At 36.1% G+C, this 22259-nt stretch overlaps 1 protein-coding gene across 4 annotated transcripts in view; it reads right to left on the bottom strand.

The window, feature by feature from the left end:
- Window positions 1–407: 407 nt before the first annotated feature.
- GAB1 (GRB2 associated binding protein 1) overlaps window positions 408–22259 on the bottom strand; it is a 124373-nt gene continuing 102521 nt past the window's right edge. For 3 of the 4 annotated variants that reach the window (XM_047717544.1, XM_047717546.1, XM_047717547.1), the window contains 5 exons: window positions 17795–17884; window positions 15986–16079; window positions 9708–9831; window positions 4571–4693; window positions 408–1914 (listed from right to left, as the gene is read on the bottom strand). In XM_047717544.1, coding sequence (XP_047573500.1) covers window positions 1756–1914; window positions 4571–4693; window positions 9708–9831; window positions 15986–16079; window positions 17795–17884 — 590 coding nt within the window. In that variant the 3' untranslated portion in view covers window positions 408–1755. The remainder of the gene's footprint in view (window positions 1915–4570; window positions 4694–9707; window positions 9832–15985; window positions 16080–17794; window positions 17885–22259) is intronic. The other variant, XM_047717545.1, reaches the window with a different exon arrangement.

The raw sequence follows: 22259 nt of genomic DNA, 5'->3' as shown, positions 1-22259 counted from the left end.
TTTAAAAAGACGCAAACATTTAAAAGCATCAAATGTTACTAGTCTACAATTCATCTTGTTATGAACATTTTTTAGTTCATGAATTGGGGAAATAAACCCATTACATTGATTAGGCACAGTACTATGGCCAAGAGACCAGATATCAGGGTACATCTATGTACTTAGTCAACAGTTAGAGGTCTGAATGGAAGGAATCATGCCTCAGCTGTGGGCACGCCTATCTCCGCCCCCTCCAAAAACTGTTAGTAAGTCTCAAATCAGTAAAAGATTGTATGTAACTTAGTTAAAAAACAAGCAAACAACTATACCTGCTTTCTAAATTACACTGCAAAGCCAAAACAGATAAATACAACTACAGCCTCACTATAAAAAATTTGTGGTTTTGATATCCATGTCACAGGACCATATTATAGGTGAGAAAGAATTATATAATTCCTTAGGTCATTTCAGATATCTGGTTGGAAGAGGTCCATGACTTAAGATTTCACATTATAGCAATGCTTCAATATTTCTTGAATTAGGGCAGTGAATAGAAATCACAGTACAAAATCCTTAATTCTTTTACTGGAAAAGCAATAAGTGCTACATATGAGAATCACTTATAGAACATCTATTTTTTTTAAATGTAGATATAAAATATTAATTGCATAGGGATTTAAATATAAGGCCAAGAAGAATATAAAGTAAAGTTAAAAAAATCATAGGGCACTATGGTGTCAAAAGATAGAATTTCATTCTTAAGAGTAATAAATCTGAATTACTGTCTAATTAAAAAAAATCACAGTATGATGCTATAACTAACAGTGAATGTTTCATTAGATCCAAACTGGAAACCAATATTAGGACTTACAAGAACACAACTAAAGCTCATTGTCTAAACCTGATCAGTGTATTAGCACATCGGTGCCTAGTACGTACCTGATTAGTTACATAACCTACGTTTTGCAAATAATGTAAAGTTTAATACACGTTAACAAGTGTGAGAGCACATCATCACTGCATGCTGTAAGTGATCTACAGTCTTATTTGACAGTGTAATTATTCAGTCTTTCCAAGGTGCAAGACCCCACCTGGCAGAATCTTCACTCAATGAATGAAAAACACTGTAATAAACAAAATATAATAAAGTTCCACCACTGAAAACTAAACGTACATGAACCAGAGAATTAGCTCCTGACACCAGTACATGATTATCCGCAGCATTCTGGAAGGCAGTGAATGATGAGTCCAACTGTACTCCGTAGTTTAAGCTAATGGTTATCACCTGAAGTTTCGGGTAGAAAGGTAAATTGTGGATCTACTTCTCATTTTAATGTTGTTAGAGTGCACTTTAAAGAGCAATTTCCAAATCTAAAAGTAGCTTAGTTAACTTAGTATTGTTATATAGAGTAGTGTGAGGAAAAACAAGAACTCCCAAAGGAATTATGTTATGGAACATTTGGGAATACCCAAACCAATGTTTTAAATGAAAAAGTACATAAATACAGTAATACTACTAGTGAGTTAACTATGGAACAAATGTTTCTCTGGGAGCTAAACAACACTATTTTCCCATATTATTTACATGTTATGAATTGTTCAGATACCACAAAGCACCATTTACAGTTTAAATTGTTTGATTATGTCTGAAAGGTCCTTTGACTTCAATTCTACTCAGTTGAGGATCTATCTAGAAGTGTCAAGTCTTCTTCAGTTAAACAGGATTTATCTGTACAATTCAGTTCCCTTTTGTTCAGAATCAGCAAAGCAGTATTTTCATTTCACAATCTTGGCTGGTGTTTCCGATTCTGTGGACTGTCTCCCGTCTGTCCAGGCTTCCCGGGTGCTCTTTAGAGCCAAGGTCTTCTGTTGGTCAACCACAACATAATCTACTCTCTCATCAGCCACACTGCTGCCCGAGCCACTGCTCTTTTGCTAAAAAGCAAAGAACACCAAAAAGCCCCACATATAAAAGAGTTCTGAGTGAAATTTAGTCTTAAAATGCAAGACAGTCACATGCTGTGAATAACTCTTGAAATTCTATTGGGTCACACACACACATACACACAAAGTAACTTTACCTCAATCTAAAAATGTTGTTTTTTTCCTAATTGTACATTGTTTTCCCCTTAAATTTAAAATTACTATATATAAGAACACAGACTAATGCTCCCAACACAGATGGAACTCTTAGAAAACAGGGATTGCAGACCCCTGGTTCATGTTAAGATACACAGCTTACTTCTCCCTCTAGCTGAAGCTTCACTTTTTCAAGTCCTTAGAACATGTATCAGTTTACTTTTGGAGCTAAGAAATGTTTTTTGAAAAGCAGTATCTCAAGAATGGCAAACTACATAGGCTGACAGGATCTCTTACTTTTTTTTTTTTTAAGGTTTTATTTATTTATTTGAGGGAGAGAGAGACTGTGCACAAGTAGGGTGAGTGGCAGAGGGAGAGGGAGAAGCAGGATGCCCGCTGAGCAGGGAGCAGGACCCTGGATCATGACCTGAACCCGAAGGTAGATGCTTAACCGACTAAGACACCTAGGTGCCCCAGGACCTCTTATTTCTAAAATACAACTAAATACTAACTAACTTAAGACACATATAATTTTTAATGCAGTGCTGGGCTCTCTGGAAAGTAACAGAAATACCCAAGGTGTGAGGGAAACAGAGAGGACAAAGAGCTGCTCACGGTAAACTTTACAGTTGTCTTTAGGATGAATGTCAATCTCAGCAATGCAATTAGGAGGCCCTGGATGGGATGGCATGCCCAATGTGAGACCATCCTGTTAAGCTAGGGACCCCTAAAGGGAACTGAGATTGTCCCACAGTGCTTCCCAACAGAAGAAAATGCAAATCTATTTTGAAGGAAATTTAGGTCTGCAGGATTCCCACAGATACACTCAGGAAAATGAATTTGCAAAAAAAAGGAATAAAACATGTAAGGAAATAAGATCAAGAGTGAGCAGAAAGAATAAACATAGATTTAGACCTCCAAGGTCTGATACTGAAATGACAATAAACAGTGTAAAATATATATGCACAAAATCTTTAAAGGAATCAAGAAAACTAAATAAAAGGAGTAAGAAACTATTCAAAACAGCTAGGTATATTTAAAAAAAAAACAAGCAAAATTTCATTTTAGAAATAAAAATAAAATAACTGAAATTAAAAATTAAACAATGGGTTAAACAGGATAATTGTGATAGTGAAGTTAGTGACAGATCAAAAAAAAAAATTATCCAGAGAAGCACAAAGAGATGAATAGAAAGAAAATACGAAAAGGTGAAGATGTATGGAAAATAGAGTATGTTCTAACTAATTTGTAATAAGAAACCTCAAATGAGAGGATAAGAGGAATAGTTGAAAAGCTGTATTTAAAGAAGTAATTACTGGAAAAAAAGAAAAGAGATAATGACTAGGACTTTTCCAGAATTGATTAAAAAAATACAAACCCAGACATAAAAACAGTACAACTTCCATCAAGCATGATAAATAAAAAGGAATCTATGTCTAGATACATTGTAGTAAATCTGTAGAATACTAAAGATACAGAAAAGATCTTAACATCAGCCAGACAAAAAAGACAAATTATCTACAAAGGAACTATAGTTAGATTGACAGCATATTTTTCAACAGGAACAATGGAAGCCAGATGATAGTGAACAGTATCTTCTATGTGTTGAAAGAAATCTATTGCCAATCAAGAACTGTGAACTCAAAAAAACTTTTTCAAGAAAGAGGACAAAATATAGACTTTTTCACTCACACAAAAATTGCAAGAATTTATCACTAACAAGCCCCTCCTCCTCCCAAGAGGAACTTCTAAAAGATGAATTTCAGGAGAAAGAAAAAATGATTAACCAGGGTTAAGCATCCAACTCTTGATTTCAGTTCAGGTCATGATCTCAAGGTTGTGAGATCGAGCTCTGAGTTGGGCTCTGTGCTGGGTGTGGAGCCTGCTTAAGATTCTCTTTCCTTCTCTCTCTGTTCTTCTCCTCACATGCCCACCCCGCCCCGCCCCTCCCCAGTCCACCTCTCTCAAGAAAAACAGAAAACAAGAAAGAAAAAATGAATATGGGAGGAAGGGCTAAAATACAAGAAATGGTAAGAAAGAGAAGTTTGCAAATATGAGGAAAATGTAAGTAAACACTGTCTATATTATAAGAATACTACTACTACTACTACTACTACTACTACTACTACTACTACTACTGTGTAATTTGTGGATTTAAGAAATGGAAAAAACCAAAACTTTGGTCAAAAATAGCTCATATGTCAGAAGGGGAGTAATGTGAGCTAACAATGGAAAGAGTATGAAGATAATGAATAACTTCAGATTTAGCTAAGCAAGCACTTCAAAAGTAACCACTAAAATAGAAGTATATCATTTCTGTAACATTAAAAAGGAAAAAAAGCAACTTCTTATCTCCATAACTTTGTTAATTGTGATTTATGAAACAATATTAAATGACAGACTTTATTAAGTTTAAATTAAACATACTAATAAAATTTCCTCAAAGGAAACATGATTCTGTGGGTTTAAAAAAGGTGAGCTAATTGTTTTTATAGAATGAGATTTCACTTACCTTACGTGGTGGTGTGGATTTCCCAGAATCTAAATCTAGATCTAGGTATTCCACTTGTTTGTCTCCTTTGGGCTTGACCATAGGACTGCTTCTTCCATCAAGACTATTACTGCCAAAAAGATTCTGAAAATGGTAATACAACAAATCAACTGTTGGGCATCTATGAGACATACTGCTTATCTTGTTCGTCGTCATCTACTAAAGCCAAAGTATTTATTTTAAGAGAATATGGTTTAAAATAATGTCTGCTTAGAAAGTTAAATAACCTTTTAGGATTGGAGGAAAATAAGTAATATTAAGAAAATTAGTTACAACTTAGCTTAGAGCAAGTTAAACGTAGTTTCAAAAGTCAAACTGTTCAAACTAAGACTGAAACATCAAGCTACAATTAGTTGCGAGAGTGCCACCTGAACATTATTAAAATGGTATCTTTACTCAATTACATTTTTAAACTACCAGATCCTTTCACTCCTTGCTTTCTAATTAAAGTCTTTAAAAAGTCCTATATTTTACTGAAAAGCTTTCATGTTGGGGCACTTGGGTGGCTCAGTCAGTTGAGCGACTGACTCTTGGTTTCAGCTCAGGTCATGATGTCAGGGTCATGCGATTGGCTCTGTGCTCAGCAGGGAGTCTGCTGGAGTCTCCCTCTCCCTCTGTCCCTCCTCCTGCTTGCCTGCGCTCTCTCTCTCTCAAATAAATAAATTGGCAAATCTTAAAAAAAAAAAAAGCTCTCACACTGAAATTAGTTTAGAATATGTATATTAACTAAAGGCTATAAACAATTATTGCACTGGCAAAGTCTGTTTTGTTTTAACCATCTGGAATTTTTACCACTTCATTTCTTCTGTCTTCTCTTTAGCCTTATTTCTTCTGTCCTAATAGGAATTGTACAATTGAAGAGCTACTCTCTAAAAAAAGATAAAGGAAAAAGAAGATAGAGGACACCAATAAATGATAAAAACTAAAAAGCCTGAGACAGCAAAATGCAAAAGAAACAAGCTGTTAGGAACCTGACGATCAATGCTGAACAGGAAGGAAAGGATGACATGAATTTATGCCCCAACATATACCCTCTATGCTAATTACAATAGTTCCAAATGTGTGCCAATAAATGCCTTGTTTCTCTGCCTTGTTGCTTCCAACCTCACCTAGAAATATTCTGGACTTCTTGTAGTCAAGACATTAGCAGCTTCCATCCTTGTGTCTTCTATCACGTACATATGAATATTCACATATTATTTTATACTTCTGAAGAAAACCATAATGATGTAATATAGTTAAAAGTTATACTTGTTATAATAAAACAATTTGGAAACTCCATAAATCTGATTTTGTTCCTGTTTTTTTTTTTTTTTTTTTTTAAAGAGAGCACACACACCAGCAGGGGTGGGGTGGAGAGAGGGAAAGAGAGAATCTTAACCAGGCACCACGTCCAGCCCACAGCCCCAGGCAGGGCTTGATCTCAGGACTCTGAGTTCATCACCTGAGCTGAAACTGAAATCAAGAGTTGGATGCTTGACCAAGCTACCCAGGTGCCCCCTCTTGATCCTTTTATATTGCTACTCCTTTTCTTCTAGCTCAAGTTAAACAGAGTAAACTGTGGTTCAGGCAAAGGAAATTGCTAGAAAAACACTTTCCTTTTTTGAAGCAGGGGTGCTAATAGCCCATGTGAAACATTTTTGTGAATTAGAGTAGACCTGTCTGCGGGTCTACACAGATCTGTGCCAGGGTCCATGGCCTGGTGAGCAGGACATGGTCTGAACTGCATGTACCCACAGACACAATACTGCGCAGTCTACCGTGTATATTACCTACTGTACATAGTATACTTATGCAGGAGCAGCTGTGTGACTGAATGTGAGGCCTCTATTTGTAGTTCTTGCCAATCAAGAACTGTGAACTCAAAAAAACTTATTTGTAGGAACAGATCTTTTGACCAAATCTATGAACTACTACTGATAAAGCATTAAAAAAATATTGACAGTAACATGTAAGGCACAAAAACGTGTAAGCAAGTTTTGCTGCTCAATTATAGGTATTTCCCTCTCCCTTTTTTTTCCTAATTCATAAAAAAATTGAATTTTTTTCTGAATAACTCCATATTTCATTCTCACATAAAAAATCAAGCAGAAGTATGTGTATATAAAATTTTGTATTCAAATGTGACTCATGAAAGAACCCATACCTGGAATTCCCCTAACTGGAAATACCCACAGTTGTTCATAGTATGGAAAGACTATCAGAGGAGCCTATGAGCTTATATGATGTACACATTTAAACTCAACAAATTGTTCCTAAAGAGAATTTCTCAGAATTGCTAGTTAAACTGTTTTCTGTCTAGTTATTATTAGAATTGGAAATTTTTTCATCTTTAAGTATTGTTAAAATTTGGGTCCCTGCAAGGTAGTCCATTTACTCTTGTTCTAATCTCAACGGGGAACAGCCTGTCTCTGCTTTCTAGTCCTTAACCCACTGTTTTCCCAAAACAGTTTAGAAAAACCCTAAGATTCTAGGAGTGATCATAATGTTCTGTGAATTAAAAAAAAAAAAAAACAAAAAAACAGTAGTGCTTTGATTTTCTAAAGTTCTTTTTAAAGTATGGAAAATTGTTGAACATATTTTTGTTGTTATTGTTATGTAACAATATTTATATCTTTAGTAGTGATGTACAGTCATACAAATTTCAAGTGTGATATTAAGGGTTCACTTCATGAATGCCTGACTTTGGATCTCTGTATAAATTAACAGGCAGCATCATGGTTTCATTAAACACCACCTGCTCTATGATCACCGTATGGAAATGTATCATGCTTTGAATCTTCAATGTACAGAATTTAATCTTCATTGTAGGCATAAGACAGATTTGATCTGATCTGATTTGATCTGATCCTGTCTCAACTTCTCCAAAACAATTTTTTACTGACTTCATCTGTCCTAGCATAATAAGATCTTGTGAATTTCTATGGTATTCCATTAATGCACTAACTCCCAAGAGGTACGGAAAACATTGCTGTAACTATATCACATTCTTTTCTAAGGAAGAATTGTCCGGACTATGATGAACTCTTGCAGCTGGCAGCATGAGTAAATGGAAATGGTGGTTGGCTTTTCTTTTGTGAAGGGCAAGGGGCATGTGTGTGTGTATTTTTTCACCAGGAATATTTTTGCTTATTTCTAACACTTAGGACCTAAGTACTTTAGAAAATCATTGGCTGGCAGGCAAAAGTATCTTTCTGGCTTAATGTCACAAGCTATAAAAGAATAATTTTATTTTCTTTGACTTTCTGAATGTAATGTTTTTCTTTCTCATGTTTTCCTTTCACCTAACACTAAGTCATGATAAATCACATTTCCAAACTTGCCTATTACATGTCCTTTCTAAGATTTTTATGGTAATTTACTATTTTGGGCAAAAGGAAACTCTTTTAGTATCTCAGAAAATAATTGCTTTTGTAATTAAAAAAAATCCATTCAACCAGGTAAAGATAAAAATTGATGACAGTATGTACTCTGACACCGCACTGAGGATTTATGTAGATTTTTACCAGTCTATTTACTCTGATGAGAAAAAAATAAGTTAATAAAAGTAAAACCCCACTTATCAAATTAAAAAATTATAAGTGCAAAAGCAGAAACCAATTAGTAAAAACTGCCTTAAAAATCAATGAAAGGATTATTGATATAGCTAGTCTGTATTCTAATCCAGGACTGATGTAAATATTTTAAATTATCTTATTCATTTTGAACATCGTATACATTTGATATTTTAAAGTTAATTAATTTAAGCACCACATCAAGCTTTTCAAATCATTTCATTTTTATGAGGAACCTGTTTTTGCCTAAAGTACATTAAAGATGTAAAACAAATTTGTTGCTAGAAATGGACTTTTCTATTTGAACTTCTAGAGTATCACTCTAAAGAAAATAAAGTCACTAAAATGTTACCCATTCCAAATTTTGATATGACATGTTTGCTTACCTTGGCAGATACTACCTGGTTGTGCCCTAGCGGCTGCCTTTCCTTCTCTCATGTGAATGGGTTTTTAGCCAGGCCCACTGTCCCTCAGAAGAAAGGATGTTTCCCAGCCCCTTTTGTATTTATGTGGCCACATGGTGTGTACAGCAGTTTCTGGGAACCTTCTTTATAAACAGATAGGCTGTGCTCTATCCTGAAGCTTAGAATGTGAACTGCTGGTGCAGCACGACCTTGTTCTATGAGCTTGTGAGCCACACCCAGAAGATGGCGGATGGGAGAGCTGGAAGGGGTCAGAGTCCCCGAGGACTTTGTAGAACAGGGCTCTGCCACAACAACCATGGCTTGACTCTCTCTGGACTCTTACATGAGGAGAAATAAACGTGTTTTAAATCACTGTTATTTGTTTATTTTTTGTTACTCAGAGGTGAATCTAATCATAACTGATATACTCATCTACTAAAATACAAGTAATAGAGCAAGCACTGAATCTGATTTGAGGGAAAATAGTAGTAAAATATTTTTAAACATTAAAATCAGATTTTATTCTTAAATATCTGAAGTATTTTCTGGCAACTTAAAATTTCTGCGGAACACAAGCTTGCTGCAGTTATAAAATTCTTGTGCCTTACGGTAATACAGCCATTCTGAAACAAATCAGGTTTGTACAGCCAATCTGAAACAAATCAGGTTTGTACAGCCAATCTGAAACAAATCAGGTCTGTAATCTTTAAGCCACACCTAAGGGTATATTATTGAAAGACTGTCAAAGACCTCCTATATAAGATCATTTCACTCTAAGGGTACAGTGGGCCTGGAGAACTGTATTGTGCAATACTCCACTATATTTTTTTGAATAGTTTCAAAAATTAAATATATCTTAAATATAACTATAAAATGTTATGATTTTTAACTCATTCTAATCTACTTTATAGATGCTGATATTACACACTGACACTTTATTGGTTTTAAACTTTATCATATTATTATTTAAGAAGCTTATTATTTAAGAAGCATTTATTATTTAAGAAGCACTTTATAAAGTTGTCTTCTATCCTTTGTCCTTAAGTATATAAAGAAGGATGTAAGGGTAAGATGTAGAGATGGGAAGAAATGTCCTGGCCTGCAGGACCTGGAAGGGCTGCTTGTAAAGACTTTACGTACTGAGTCCTCGCTGGACAGGTTTGGGTTCATGGGAACATAATTCTCTTCACTGTCGTGGGAGTCACTGCTTGAAGTTGTGCTGTGCACTGAGTCCGGTCGGGGAGACAAGGGAAACCTAGAGGAGCTAATTATAGAAACCACTGTTACAAACCTAAACCTGGACAATCTCTAAAATCACTTCCAAAATAAAAATGTGTGATAGTTTACATTCTTTCAGAAATATTCACTGAAGTTTACAATCATTTATAATACACATTTATTTTAATGAAATTTATTGCATACATTCAAATGCACATAGTATATCTTCAGGCATCAAGTTCCTTGTGAAGAACAAAAAAAGTATTGTCAGTGATTTGGGGAATAGTAGAAAGTCACAGATACGAAAAGAAATACTGAAGAGTTCCTAGTTAAAAAGAACTAGCTATATGAACACATAAAACACTAACACATATTTATTTATTTTTTATTTTTTTAATAATTTTTTATTTTTTATTTTTTATAAACATATAATATATTTTTATCCCCAGGGGTACAGGTCTGTGAAACTAACACATATTTAATGCAGGTTTGTAACTTCACATATTTGTTCATTTCCCTACACATATTTTAAAAAATCTTGATTAAATAACCCTCACAAGAAACTGCCATATTTTCCAGATCAGTGGGTCTCAGAAATTTCTAGTCTCATGAACCATTTACACCCTTAAGAATTATTGAGAACCCCAAAGAACATTGTTTATTTGGGTTACACCTATTTACCATATTACAAATAATAAAACATTTTTTAAAAACACAAGAGTAATAGTCCGAGATAGCAGAGGAGTTGGAGACCTTAATTTTGTCTGGTCCCAGGAATTTAGCTAGATAGCTATCAAATAATTCTGAACACCTGAGAACTCAACTGGAGAGCTAAGAAAAGAATAGCTGCAACTCTACAAATAGAAAACCAACCACTTTCTGCAAGAATGACAAGACGGAAAAACTCACCTCAAAAAAGAGAACAAGAGGCAGAACTCACTGCCAGAAACCTAATCAGGATGGACATAAGTTAAGAGGTCAGAACTACAGTTCAGAATGATGATTATAAAGATACTAGCTGGGATTGAATAAAAACATAGACGACATTAGAAAATCCCTTTCTGGAGGAATAAAAGAACTAAAATCTGACCAAGTTGAAATCAAAAAGGTTATTAATGAGATGCAATTAAAAACAGAGGGTCTAACTGCTAGGATACGTGAGACAGAAGAGAGAATTAGTGATATAGAAGGTCAAATGATGGAGAACAAAGAAGCTGAAAAAAAGAGGAAGAAACAACTACTGGAACACAAGGGGAGAATTTGAGAGATAAGTGATATCATAAGACCAAACAATATTAGAATAATTGGGATCCCAGAAGAAGAAGAAAGAGAGAGGGGGGCAGAAGACAGACTGGAGCAAATTATAGCAGAGAACTTCCCTAATTTGTGGACGAAAACAGGCATCAAAATCCAGGAGGCACAGAGAACCCCCCTCAAAATCAATAAAAATAGATCAACACCTCAACATATAATAGTGAGACTTGCAAATCTCAGCAACAAAGAGAAAATGCTGAAAGTGACTTGGGACAAGAGTTCTATAACCTAAAAGGGCAGAACATAAGACTGGCAGCAGACCTATCCACAGACACCTAGAAGGCCAGAAAGGACTTGGCATGATACATTCCAGGCACTAAACAAGAAAAATATGCAGCCAAGAATACTACAACCAGCTAGGCTGTCACTGAAAACAGAAGGAGAGATAAAAAGCTTCCAGGACAAACAAAAACTAAAAGAATTTGCAAACACCAAACCAGCCCTACAGGAAATACTGAAAGGGGTCCTCTAAGCAAAGAGAAAACCTAAAGGTAACATAGACCAGAAAGCAACAGAGACAATATACAGAAACAATCACTTTACAAGCAATAGAGTGACACTAAATTCTTATGTTTCAATAGTTACCCTGTAGGTAAATAGACTAAATGCCCCCAATCAAAAGACACAGGGGCATCAAACTGAATAAAAAAGCAAGAACTGTGGATATCTATCTGTAAAGACTCATTTTAGACCTGAAGACATCTCCAGATTGAAAGTGAAGGGGCTGAAAACCATTTATCATGCTAATGGACACCAAAAGAAAAATGGAGTAGCAATCCTTGTATCAGACAAATTAGATTTTAAACCAAAGACTGTAATAAAAGATGAGGAAAGGCACTATATCATAATTAAAGAGTCTATCCAACAAGAATATCTAAAAATTATAAATATGTATGCCCCTAACCTGGGAGCAGTCAATTATATAAACCAATTAATAACAAATTAAAGAAAAAGATTGATAATTATACAATAATATTGGGGACTTTAACTCCCTACTCACTGAAATGGACAGATCATCTAAGCAAAAGATCAACAAGGAAATAAAGACTTTAAATGACACACTGGACCAGATGGACATCACAGATATATTCACAACATTCCATCCCAAAGCAATATAACACATATTCTTCTCTAGTGCATATGGAACATTCTCAAGAATAGATCATATCCTGGGTCAAAAATCAGGTCTCAATCAGTACCAAAAGACTGGGATCATTCCCTGCATATTTTCAGACCACAATGCTCTGAAACTAGAACTCAATCACAAGAGGAAAGTTGGAAAGAACTCAAATTCATGGAGGCTAAAGAGCATACTACTAAGGAATAAATGAGTCAATCAGGGAATTAAAGAAGAATTAAAAAAAATGCATGGAAACAAATGAAAATGAAAACACAACTGTTCAAAATCTCTGGGACACAGCAAAGGTGGTCCTAAGAGGAAAGTATATAGCAATACAAGCCTTTCTCAAGAAACAAGAAAGGTCTCAAATACACAACCTAACCTTACACCTAAGGAGCTGGAGAAAGAACAGCAAAGAAAGCGTGAACCCAGCAGAAGAGAAATCATAAAGAGCAAAGCAGAAATCAATGAAATAGAAACCAAAGAACAGTAGAACAAATCAACGAAACTAGGAGTTGGTTCTTTGAAAGAATTAATAAGATTGATAAACCCCTGGCCAGACTTACCAGAAAGAAAAGAGAAAGGACCCAAATAAATACCATCATGAGTGAAAGAGGAGAGATTATAGTCAACACTGAATTAATAGAAACAATTATAAGAATATATTATGACCAATTATATGCCAACAAATCAGGCAATCTGGAAGAAATGGATGTACTCCTCGAGATGTATAAACTACCAAAACTGAGCCAGGAAGAAATAGAAAACCTGAACAGACTGGTAACCAGCAAGGAAACTGAATAATAAAAAATCTCCCAACAAACAAGAGCCCAGGGCCAGACGGCTTCCCAGGGGAATTCTACCAAACACCAAAAGATGAATTAATACTTATTCCGAAGTTGTTTCAAAAAAATAGTAATGGAAAGAAAGCTCCCAAACTCTTTTTATGAGGCCAGCATTACCTTGATCCCAAAACCAGACAAAGACCCCACCAAAAAGGAGAATTACAGACCAATATTACGGAAGAACATGGATGCAAAAATTATCACCAAAATACTAGCCAATAGGTCTAACAGTACATTAAAAGGATTATTCATTACGACCAAGTGGAATTTATTCCTGGGACACAATGGTGGTTCAACATTCAGAAATAAATCACTGTGATACACTACATTAATAAAAGAAGGGAGAAGAACCATATGATTCTCTCAACAGACGCAGAAAAAGCATTTGACAAAGTACAGCATTTTTTCTTGATCAAAACTCTCCACAGTGTAGGGATAGAGGGTACACACCTCAATATCATAAAAGCTATCTACGAAAAACTCACAGTGAATATCATTCTCAATGGGGAAAAACTGAGAGCTTTCCCCCTAAGGTCAGGTACATGCTAGGGATCTCCACTCTCACCACTGTTGTTCAACATAGTATTAGAAGTTCTAACCCCAGCAAGCACACAACAACAAGAAATAAAAGGCATCCAAATTGGCAAAGAAGTCAAACCCTCACTCTTTGCAGATGATATGATACTCTATGTGGAAAATCCAAAAACTCTACCCCAAAATTGCTAGAACTCATACAAGAATTCAGCAAAGTGGCAGGAAATAAAATCAATGCACAGAAATCAGTTGCATTTCTATACACTAACAATGAGACAGGAGAAAGAGAAATTAAGGAGCTGATCCCATTTACAATTGCACCAAAACCCATAAGATACCTAGGAATGAACCTAACCAAAGAAGCAAAGATCTGTACTCTGAAAACTATAGACCACTCATGAAGAAATTGAGGACAACACAAAGAAATGGAAAAAGTCGTGAACTGGAAGAACAAATATTGTTAAAATGTCTACGCTACCTAGAGCAATTCATTGTAACCCCCTTCAAAATATCATCAACTTTTTTCACAGAATTGAACAAATAACCCTAAAATTTGTAAGGAACCAGAAAAGACCCCGAATAGCCAAAGGAATGTTGAAAAAGAAAACCAAAGCTGGTAGCATCATACTCCCAGAATTCAAGCTCTATTACAAAGCTGTCATCATCAAGACAGCATGGTACTGGCACAAAAACAGACACATAGATCAATGCAACAGAATGGAGAGCCCAGATATGGACCCTCAATTCTTGGTCAACTAATCTTCGACAAAGGAGAAAAGAATGTCCAGTGGAAAAAAAGACAGTCTCTTCAACAAATGGTGTTCCAAACATTGGACAGCCACATGCAGAGCAATGAAACTTGACCACTTTATACCACTATATACACAAAAATAGACTCAAAATGGATGAAAGACCTAAATGTGAGACAGGACTCCAACAAAATCTTAGAGAACACTGGCAGCAACCTCTTCGTCCTCAGACATAGCAAGTTCTTGCTAGACATATCTTCAAAGGCAAAAATGAACTACTGGGAGTTCATCAAGACAAAAAGCTTTTGCACAACAAAGGAAACAGGAAAAAAAAAAAAACCAAAAGACAACTGACAGAATGGGAGAAGATATTTGCAAATGTCTTATTAGTTAAAGGGCTAGTACCCAAAATCTATAAAGAACTTATAAAATTCAACACCCAAAGAACAAATCATCCAATCAAGAAATGGGCAGAAGACTTGAACAGAAATTTCTGCAAAAAAGACACCCAAATGGCCAACAGGCACATGAAAAAGTGCTCCACATCACTCGGCATCAGGGAAATACAAATCAAAACCTTAATGAGATACCACCTCACACCAGTCAGAATGGCTAAAATTAACAAGTCAGGAAATGACAGTTGTTGGCGAGGATGTGGAGAAAGGCACACCCTTTTACACTGCTGGTGGGAATGCAAGCTGGTACAGCCAGTCTGGAAAACAGTATGGAGGATCCTCAAAAATTTGAAAATAGAGCTACCCTATGACCCAGCAATTGCACTACTGGGTATTTACCCCAAAGATACAAATGTAGTGATCTGAAAGGGTAAGTGCACCTGGAATGTTTATAGCAGCAATGTCCACAAGTCTACAATAGCCAAACTATGGAAAGAGGCTAGATGTCCATCAACAGATGAATGGATAAAGAAGATGTGGTGTATATGTATATACAATGGAATATTACTCCACCATCCAAAAAAAAATGAAATCTTGCCATTTGCAAGGATGTGGACAGAACTCAAACTACGCTAAATAAGTCAATCAGAGACAGAATTATCATATGATCTCACTCATATGTAAAATTTACAGAGGATCATAGGGAAAAGAAAAAATCATACAAGATGAAACCGGAGAGGGAGACAAACCATAAGAAACTCTTAATCATAGGTAACAAACTGAAGGTTGCTGAAGGGAAGGGAGGTGGGGGGATGGGGTAACTGGGTGGATGGACATTAAGGAAGGAATGTGATGTAATGAGCATTGGGTAACATATAAGACTGATGAATCACTGACCTCTACCTCTGAAACTATTAAGACATTATATGTTAATTAACTGAATTTAAAAAAGACTTATACATAAAAACAAACAAAAAATACCACAAGAGTATACAAATATTTTCTATTTATTATCTGTCCCAGGGATATGACTAAACACTATGTAGCCTTTGGAAAACTCCGGCAAATACTCGTGAGAGAAAAAGAGTGGAAACGGCAAAAGACATCGTGGCATCTTAATGAGAATTTGACTTCACAGAACCCCAAAAAGGCAGGCTTTCCAAACCATATTTTGGGAACCACTGTTCCAGTTATTTTCCATTACAGTGACCAATCAAGGTACATACTTTAAACAAACACTTACTCTCGAGCAAAACTCCTAGTGATGGGAGATCTAACTGGAGCTTGTAGCTCTTCCCATTCCGGCAAAGGTTTTATTTCTAAAGGTGCTGGCTTGACTGAAATGAAAGAGAGAAAAAGAGGCTTCAGTACACAGAAATTTGGAAAACAAAACAAGATCCTCACTCTATCTCTCTACTTATATGTTATAGCCAGAGTACACCTAAGACCAGCTGGTTTCACATATGAAATGAGCTGATGTTACAGGATTTGCCCAAGGTGACACTGCTAAATAATTAGCGACAAAAGCTAAATTCAATAATGTTTCATGGTTGTTGACTCAAAGTCTAAAGCTCTATTACAACACGTTGCTTCTTAATTTAATATTTTATGAAAATAAACTAAATGAGAAGAAAGGGTAATGTGACCCAATTCCTTTAGTTACTTGATGTATACGTTTCATATTTCCTTATTTCCTTTTTTTAAAAAAAGTATTATGATCCCTGAGTATGGAGCTTTCATCTTCTATGTAAGAACATTTCTATTCTCCAAAACTGAAGCATCAGTTATACAACTATATATATAAAATGATGTATTGAAAGTATTAAATACCAAACTCTGCTAAAATCAAAAATGCAAAAAAGTGACCAACTCTTTTAAACTAATTCAAGCCCAGTCTGAAAACAAATAAAAGAAAGCAATAATAATATTTTGAGACTCAAACTCAGCTCTGAGAGACCATTATTAAAAATTACCTTGAATTTTTAGCTTATTTAACCAACAATATTCTTTACCAAATTAAATAATAATAAACACTAATATTCTTATTGGCTTCATTTATAAGTGGTCTTTGCTTATTTACCTCATTATTACAACATATAATTACCATGCTAGTAAATACCACAGAGCTCTCAGCCCTTAAAAATAAAACATTTTTCAGAAATTAACTAAATGAACTAAATAACTAAAACTATAGGTTAATATGAATTATACTTTGGGAGACTACTTAAACATATTAGGTAAATACTTTACCTTTCATCCTGCCACTCCAAAGGAAAAAAATTTCACTTTTCTAGGTTTTCTTCTAGTTTTTGTCCATATATGGACATACTTTTTCTCACCTCATACTTTTAATCAACTATGTTATAACTACCATCAAACTATAAAATAGGTGGTCATTTAAAAGGACTATGTAGCTTCACTGGGCTTATGAGTATTTTTGTCTATTCAAAACAAAAAACTCAATGTGATTTTTCTGAAGACTAGATTAAGTCTGAGTTTAAATTTTGCTCACCTATACACTTAAAATAGACATGCACAGAATACTGTGCTTAGTGTATATAATTCTTTAACTCTTATGTTTCACTTTTTTTGAAACCCAAAGGCTACCGGCAATTTACCTGTCAAATTCTAAGTAATGGCATAAATAATTAATCCATGGGAAGTGATTCTATATTTTGTCTCAGGACAGAATACACAGCACGTTACATATAAATAAAGGAGGCATTTGGAACTCACAAGTAGATCACAAGCTTAAAGCAAACAATGTATTGATGTCCAAAAGGTTAAGAGAATAATGCAAAAGGACAAGACTAAATATTATCAAATTTAACATGCTGCTGTTAATGGCATAACAAGTAGACTTGTGTCTATGAAAAGACACAATGGGAAGACACACATTACAAGAAGCATTCACTTTAGAAATAACGTGCTAGGAAGCTTTATTCACAACAGCAGTCGTACTTAAGGCTCTTCTCCTTAACTTTTTTAAGAAAAAACCAGCACAAAATAAATTCCCAATGCCCCATCCAGCATGCGGTGCTAATGTACATACCCTTTCTCCTTGTAGCAAAGTCACCTATGGTTTGTGAATCAGTTCGCTCTAAACCATGGGGTTTGGGTCTTAAAATTTTAGGACTTTGACCTAATTGGTAAAAAGAAGACTCTCTTAATATGTTATTTTTTAATTGGAAAATGGATTCTGTAAAAAAGCAACAGAGCCCTGAGCAGAAATGTTACATCTCAAAAGCATATACAAAAGATTGTTTGTGGAGAATATTTCAATCTTGCTACATATCATTCATGCTCAGTACAATGGAAAGGAAGAAGCTTCATGCAACAGGGTGACAAGCCAAGTGTTATAAAGGATGGTAAAGTTTTAGTGGGATAACCAGACTGTTTAGTGGTTATCTTTATTCGGAGGAAGGGAGGAAAGACATGTGCCATGTTAGTTATTCTTCTAACATGCCTTAGAAAACTGGATCAAACAAAAAACTATAAAATACCTCAGTCATACCTCAAAGTACATCTTTTCTTTGAAGTCTGATAAGAAAGTACCAAGGCCTACTTCCCTATAATATTTCTTGCTTAATTTAATGGAGGTATTTAAAAAACCTTAATCTGACTACTCCTTGACCTCCTGACCAAAAGCCCTTCTAGAGAAGCAGGTTGATGTTACAATGTTTGCTAATCCAAGATCAAAACCAAGACCACTGTTTGTTTCCCCTGGATACTGGTAGCTACCCAGTGATGTCATTATGCAAGGATTAGATGTCTTAATTCTGGAACTACTGATTTCCTAGCCTCGATGTAAGTATTTGAAAACATAAATTCAGTTGCCTTCATTTTCTTTTTATTTATTCTCTGCCACAAAGAAGTGCTGCTGAAAAAAAGCCTTATGAAAAGTAAGGGGTTAACATCCAGCAGTGGCCTCCCTTTTTCCCACAGGAAGCCTGGAGGCCAGAGTAGCAATATCATCTAAACCAGTAATTTAAGTTGCTCTTTTCTCAATGGCACCAAATTTTCATCTTTTTTGGCATTTACAAAACTGAGTCGACATCTATTAGATGGCAAGATCAGAATTTGCTGAGTAAGTGCTAATGTCTAGTACCTTATCTACCGAAGGTGTGAAGTTTCTTAAAATATGAATCTCTAGGTTATAAAATGTGAGAATTCTCTAATGAACCAATTTTCTAAGTTAGGCGATTAATACATTGAGTTTATTGAGAAATGAGGCAGGTCTAGTTTAAAATGTGAGTGATAAGATTTGGGGCTGTAATCCTACCCCTAATGCTGAATACCTATCCAGGGCCCACGCTGGCAGGGCACTTTCCTAAAAACAATGGAGGTCAGCTTTTTTATAAAGTCCCCAATACAATGTACTTCCCTTTAAAAAGAGTAAGAGGCAGAAGGTAAGGGTTGCTACAGAAAAATACACTTATTTAACAGCTAAAAGGCTTTTACAGATCAAATCCAGCTTCTTCATTTTATGGATGAGATACCCCGAAGAACAAAAAAGGTTAAGTAATTTGCTTGGGTCACAGCATTGATTAGAGAGGCCAAATGAAGGCTCCCCTAGCCTCGCACCTGCTGGTGTATGCTCCTGTGCTGTCCACACTGTTTTATCTCTCTAGCTTTTTGGACAATCAAATATCCTAGGAAACCAGTGTTTAGAGGACAGTTTTGAACTGCTCAGTTCAGTTTGAGATCTTACATCTACTTGAATGCCACAGGTAGTTGATCCGTGAGTGACGTGAAGTTTAATAATTGCTTTTCTGTGTGACTTCTGGTTCGCTGGTATTCCCTCAATGTGTCTTCTGCCCTCCTCCTTTGCTGAAAGACCCGCGTTCATTAACTCTGGGCTTCCTTCCGATTTATCACTGTGCTTCTCCCCCAGCAGCCACCCTCCACACTTCTCAGCTTTGCATACTTGGTTATCTTCATCTTTCTTGGTGATTAAATACTCAAGATCCTGTGACTGCTAACTCCACCTGCCTGTGAACTAGTTCCATTCTTCCCTTGTCCCACAGCTCCCCACAGAGATCCTTTTACTACCTGACCCTGAACCGACCATCTTTTCTCTAAACCAATTCCATCTGTCAGGCACTCCCGAGGGTACTCCTTGGTTTTCCTAGTAGAAAAATACTGTATCAAGTGAGGTTTTAAAAGTGTTTTTACAAAATTTATATGTATTTTCCATTCCATGCAAGGCTCAAGGTTGGTTTTGGGATGAAAGTCGAAATTTAGAAGTGTGGTACTGAATCATACTGAGTCACTCAGACATTTTGTCAGCTTTATTTCTTTATATCCCTCCAAACTCAGTTTGACATTGATGTTCCAGATAGAAATGTAAGTTGTACCCAAATGATGGCTTGGTATTACTTGTGAGAGAAAAAAGGTGGAAAAAAGGCCCCAGGTGTTAGGACGCCTTTCTTGGGTCTGTCTTCCTTTCTACTATCTAACAGCAAATATTTGAATGTTTTCCTGACTGTTCAAGAAAAGGGTGAAAATAAAGAGTAAGAAATATGCATAAGAAAGTAAAGGCAGGGGCGCCTGGGTGGCTCAGTGGGTTAAGCCGCTGCCTTCGGCTCAGGTCATGATCCCAGGTCCTGGGTTCGAGCCCCACATCGGGCTTACTGCTCAGTGGGGAGCCTGCTTCCTCCTCTCTCTCTCTGCCTGCCTCTCTGCTTACTTGTGATTTCTCTCTGTCAAATAAATAAAATCTAAAAAAAAAAAAAAAAAAAAAGTAAAGGCAAAAATAAGCAACTCTGGGGATACACAGATTCTCAAATTCTGAGAGTAAACAGAGTAACTCATTTGAGCCTCAACTTTTAAATCCAAAGCAGATTACAACTTGGCTTTAGCTAGACTACCTTTGAACAAAGAAAAACATGACATCATTTAGAAGAGAGCACTGACTAGGGGCGAAACTCTCCCTATGTTTTAACCCTTATGCGGGGGGGGGGGGGGAATCTCTGGCTCATGTGACTTGCTCCCTAACATGGAGTACAAGTTGACAGATCTTCATCCTGGTTCAGATCTTCCTCTGGAAATCTTAAGCTACACATTTACACAACCAACCTCTCTGGCTGTTCCGCAGGCGCTCACACTGCATGTTCAAAATGCAATTTCTCCTCCGACTCACCACAGACCTGCTCTGTTTCCTCGATTACCAGTTGCCACTGCAGATCTCTTACAAGTCCTTCTAAATTCTACTTTCTCTCTAATCTTTATTTTATAAACTTTAATTTATATTTATAATGACAATATAATAGTCTGTTTTCATTTACCTAAGAAAATGAAAAAATCTGCAAGTCTGAAGTCCTTTCTTAAAACTTTCCTGCTTCTAATGTGTACCTCACTTACCTGGTTTGTTTTTCTCAAAGTGAGGAGCTCACACTATACGGCTAAATAACTGCCAGCTGTCCTCCAAATGCCTTCAGACCTTTAAAATCACTGTAAATCCCCAAGCTGAGGGACCAAATAAGAGCCAGGAAAGGGGCTCTGTTATGCCTTTCCTTATTTGATCATTTCTAAACCAAGGCTTTAAGAACCCTGGATTTGGAAAACCAAGCAAAGCACTCTTTGAGGAAGATGCTGAAAAAAATGTGATTTTTTTTTTTAACATTTTACATAAGAGAACAGTCTTTTTTCCTATCAACTTAAATTTTATCCTACCCATCTTGTCCTATCTTAAATTTTAGAATGAGATTTCTAGGGGCCAACCTGATTATGTTACTTGCCTGCATAAAACCCTTTAATGGTGTACTCAGAATAAAGCCCCAACTCATTAGCATGGCCTATAACACCCTCAGGATCAGGCACCTGCAAGGCATTTGGCATTCCTTCCTCCATTCATACTTTGCTCCCCTCCTCCCTCTCTATCTTATTCCCTCCCTCCCACTCACAACCCAGCCAGTCCCATCTGCCCTCTTTTAAAGGATCTGGGTATGCTGTTTATTGTGACTAAAAGGTCCTTTGCCATCCTCTCCTCCTCTACCATCATTTAATTGCCATTCACTCTCTCAGACTTTCCTCAGGGGAGCTTAGATAACAGTGCCAAAAGCTTACCTCAACCACAGCTCCTTCCACGCCAGTTATGATAATGTGTTTACTTTTCTACCTCCTCCACTAGACAGTGAGCTTCTTCAGGGAAGCCACCTTTTCTTCCTGTGTTTGGAGACCAAGGACTAGCAAAGGATAGATCCTATAACTGGTAGGCACTTAAATCTATGTTGATGAACTGCAGGTCTCTTAAAGCTGGTGGTGTTTAATCTGATCAATATCATAATTTTTTTGCTGGTCCTTTAAGTGGGAAAAAAGAGAGCAACTGAATGTGGTTTCAAAAGTTGATAATCCCAAATATGGTCAAGGCAATCACATGAGGTTATGTTTCAAATAAGCAGATGCAATCTTTTTTGCAAAGTCCATACACTATCAAGTATTATTTTCATAGGTACTGCTTACATAAATTCAACACAAAGTGGAAAGTTTATTTTCTGTATTACTACAGGTTTAAC

The sequence above is a fragment of the Lutra lutra genome, chromosome 2 (genome assembly GCF_902655055.1).
Source record: "Lutra lutra chromosome 2, mLutLut1.2, whole genome shotgun sequence".
Classification (NCBI taxonomy): Eukaryota; Metazoa; Chordata; class Mammalia; order Carnivora; family Mustelidae; genus Lutra; species Lutra lutra.
The sequence above is the reverse complement of the archived record's forward strand: the minus strand, read 5'-3'. Positions and strand labels throughout refer to the sequence as shown.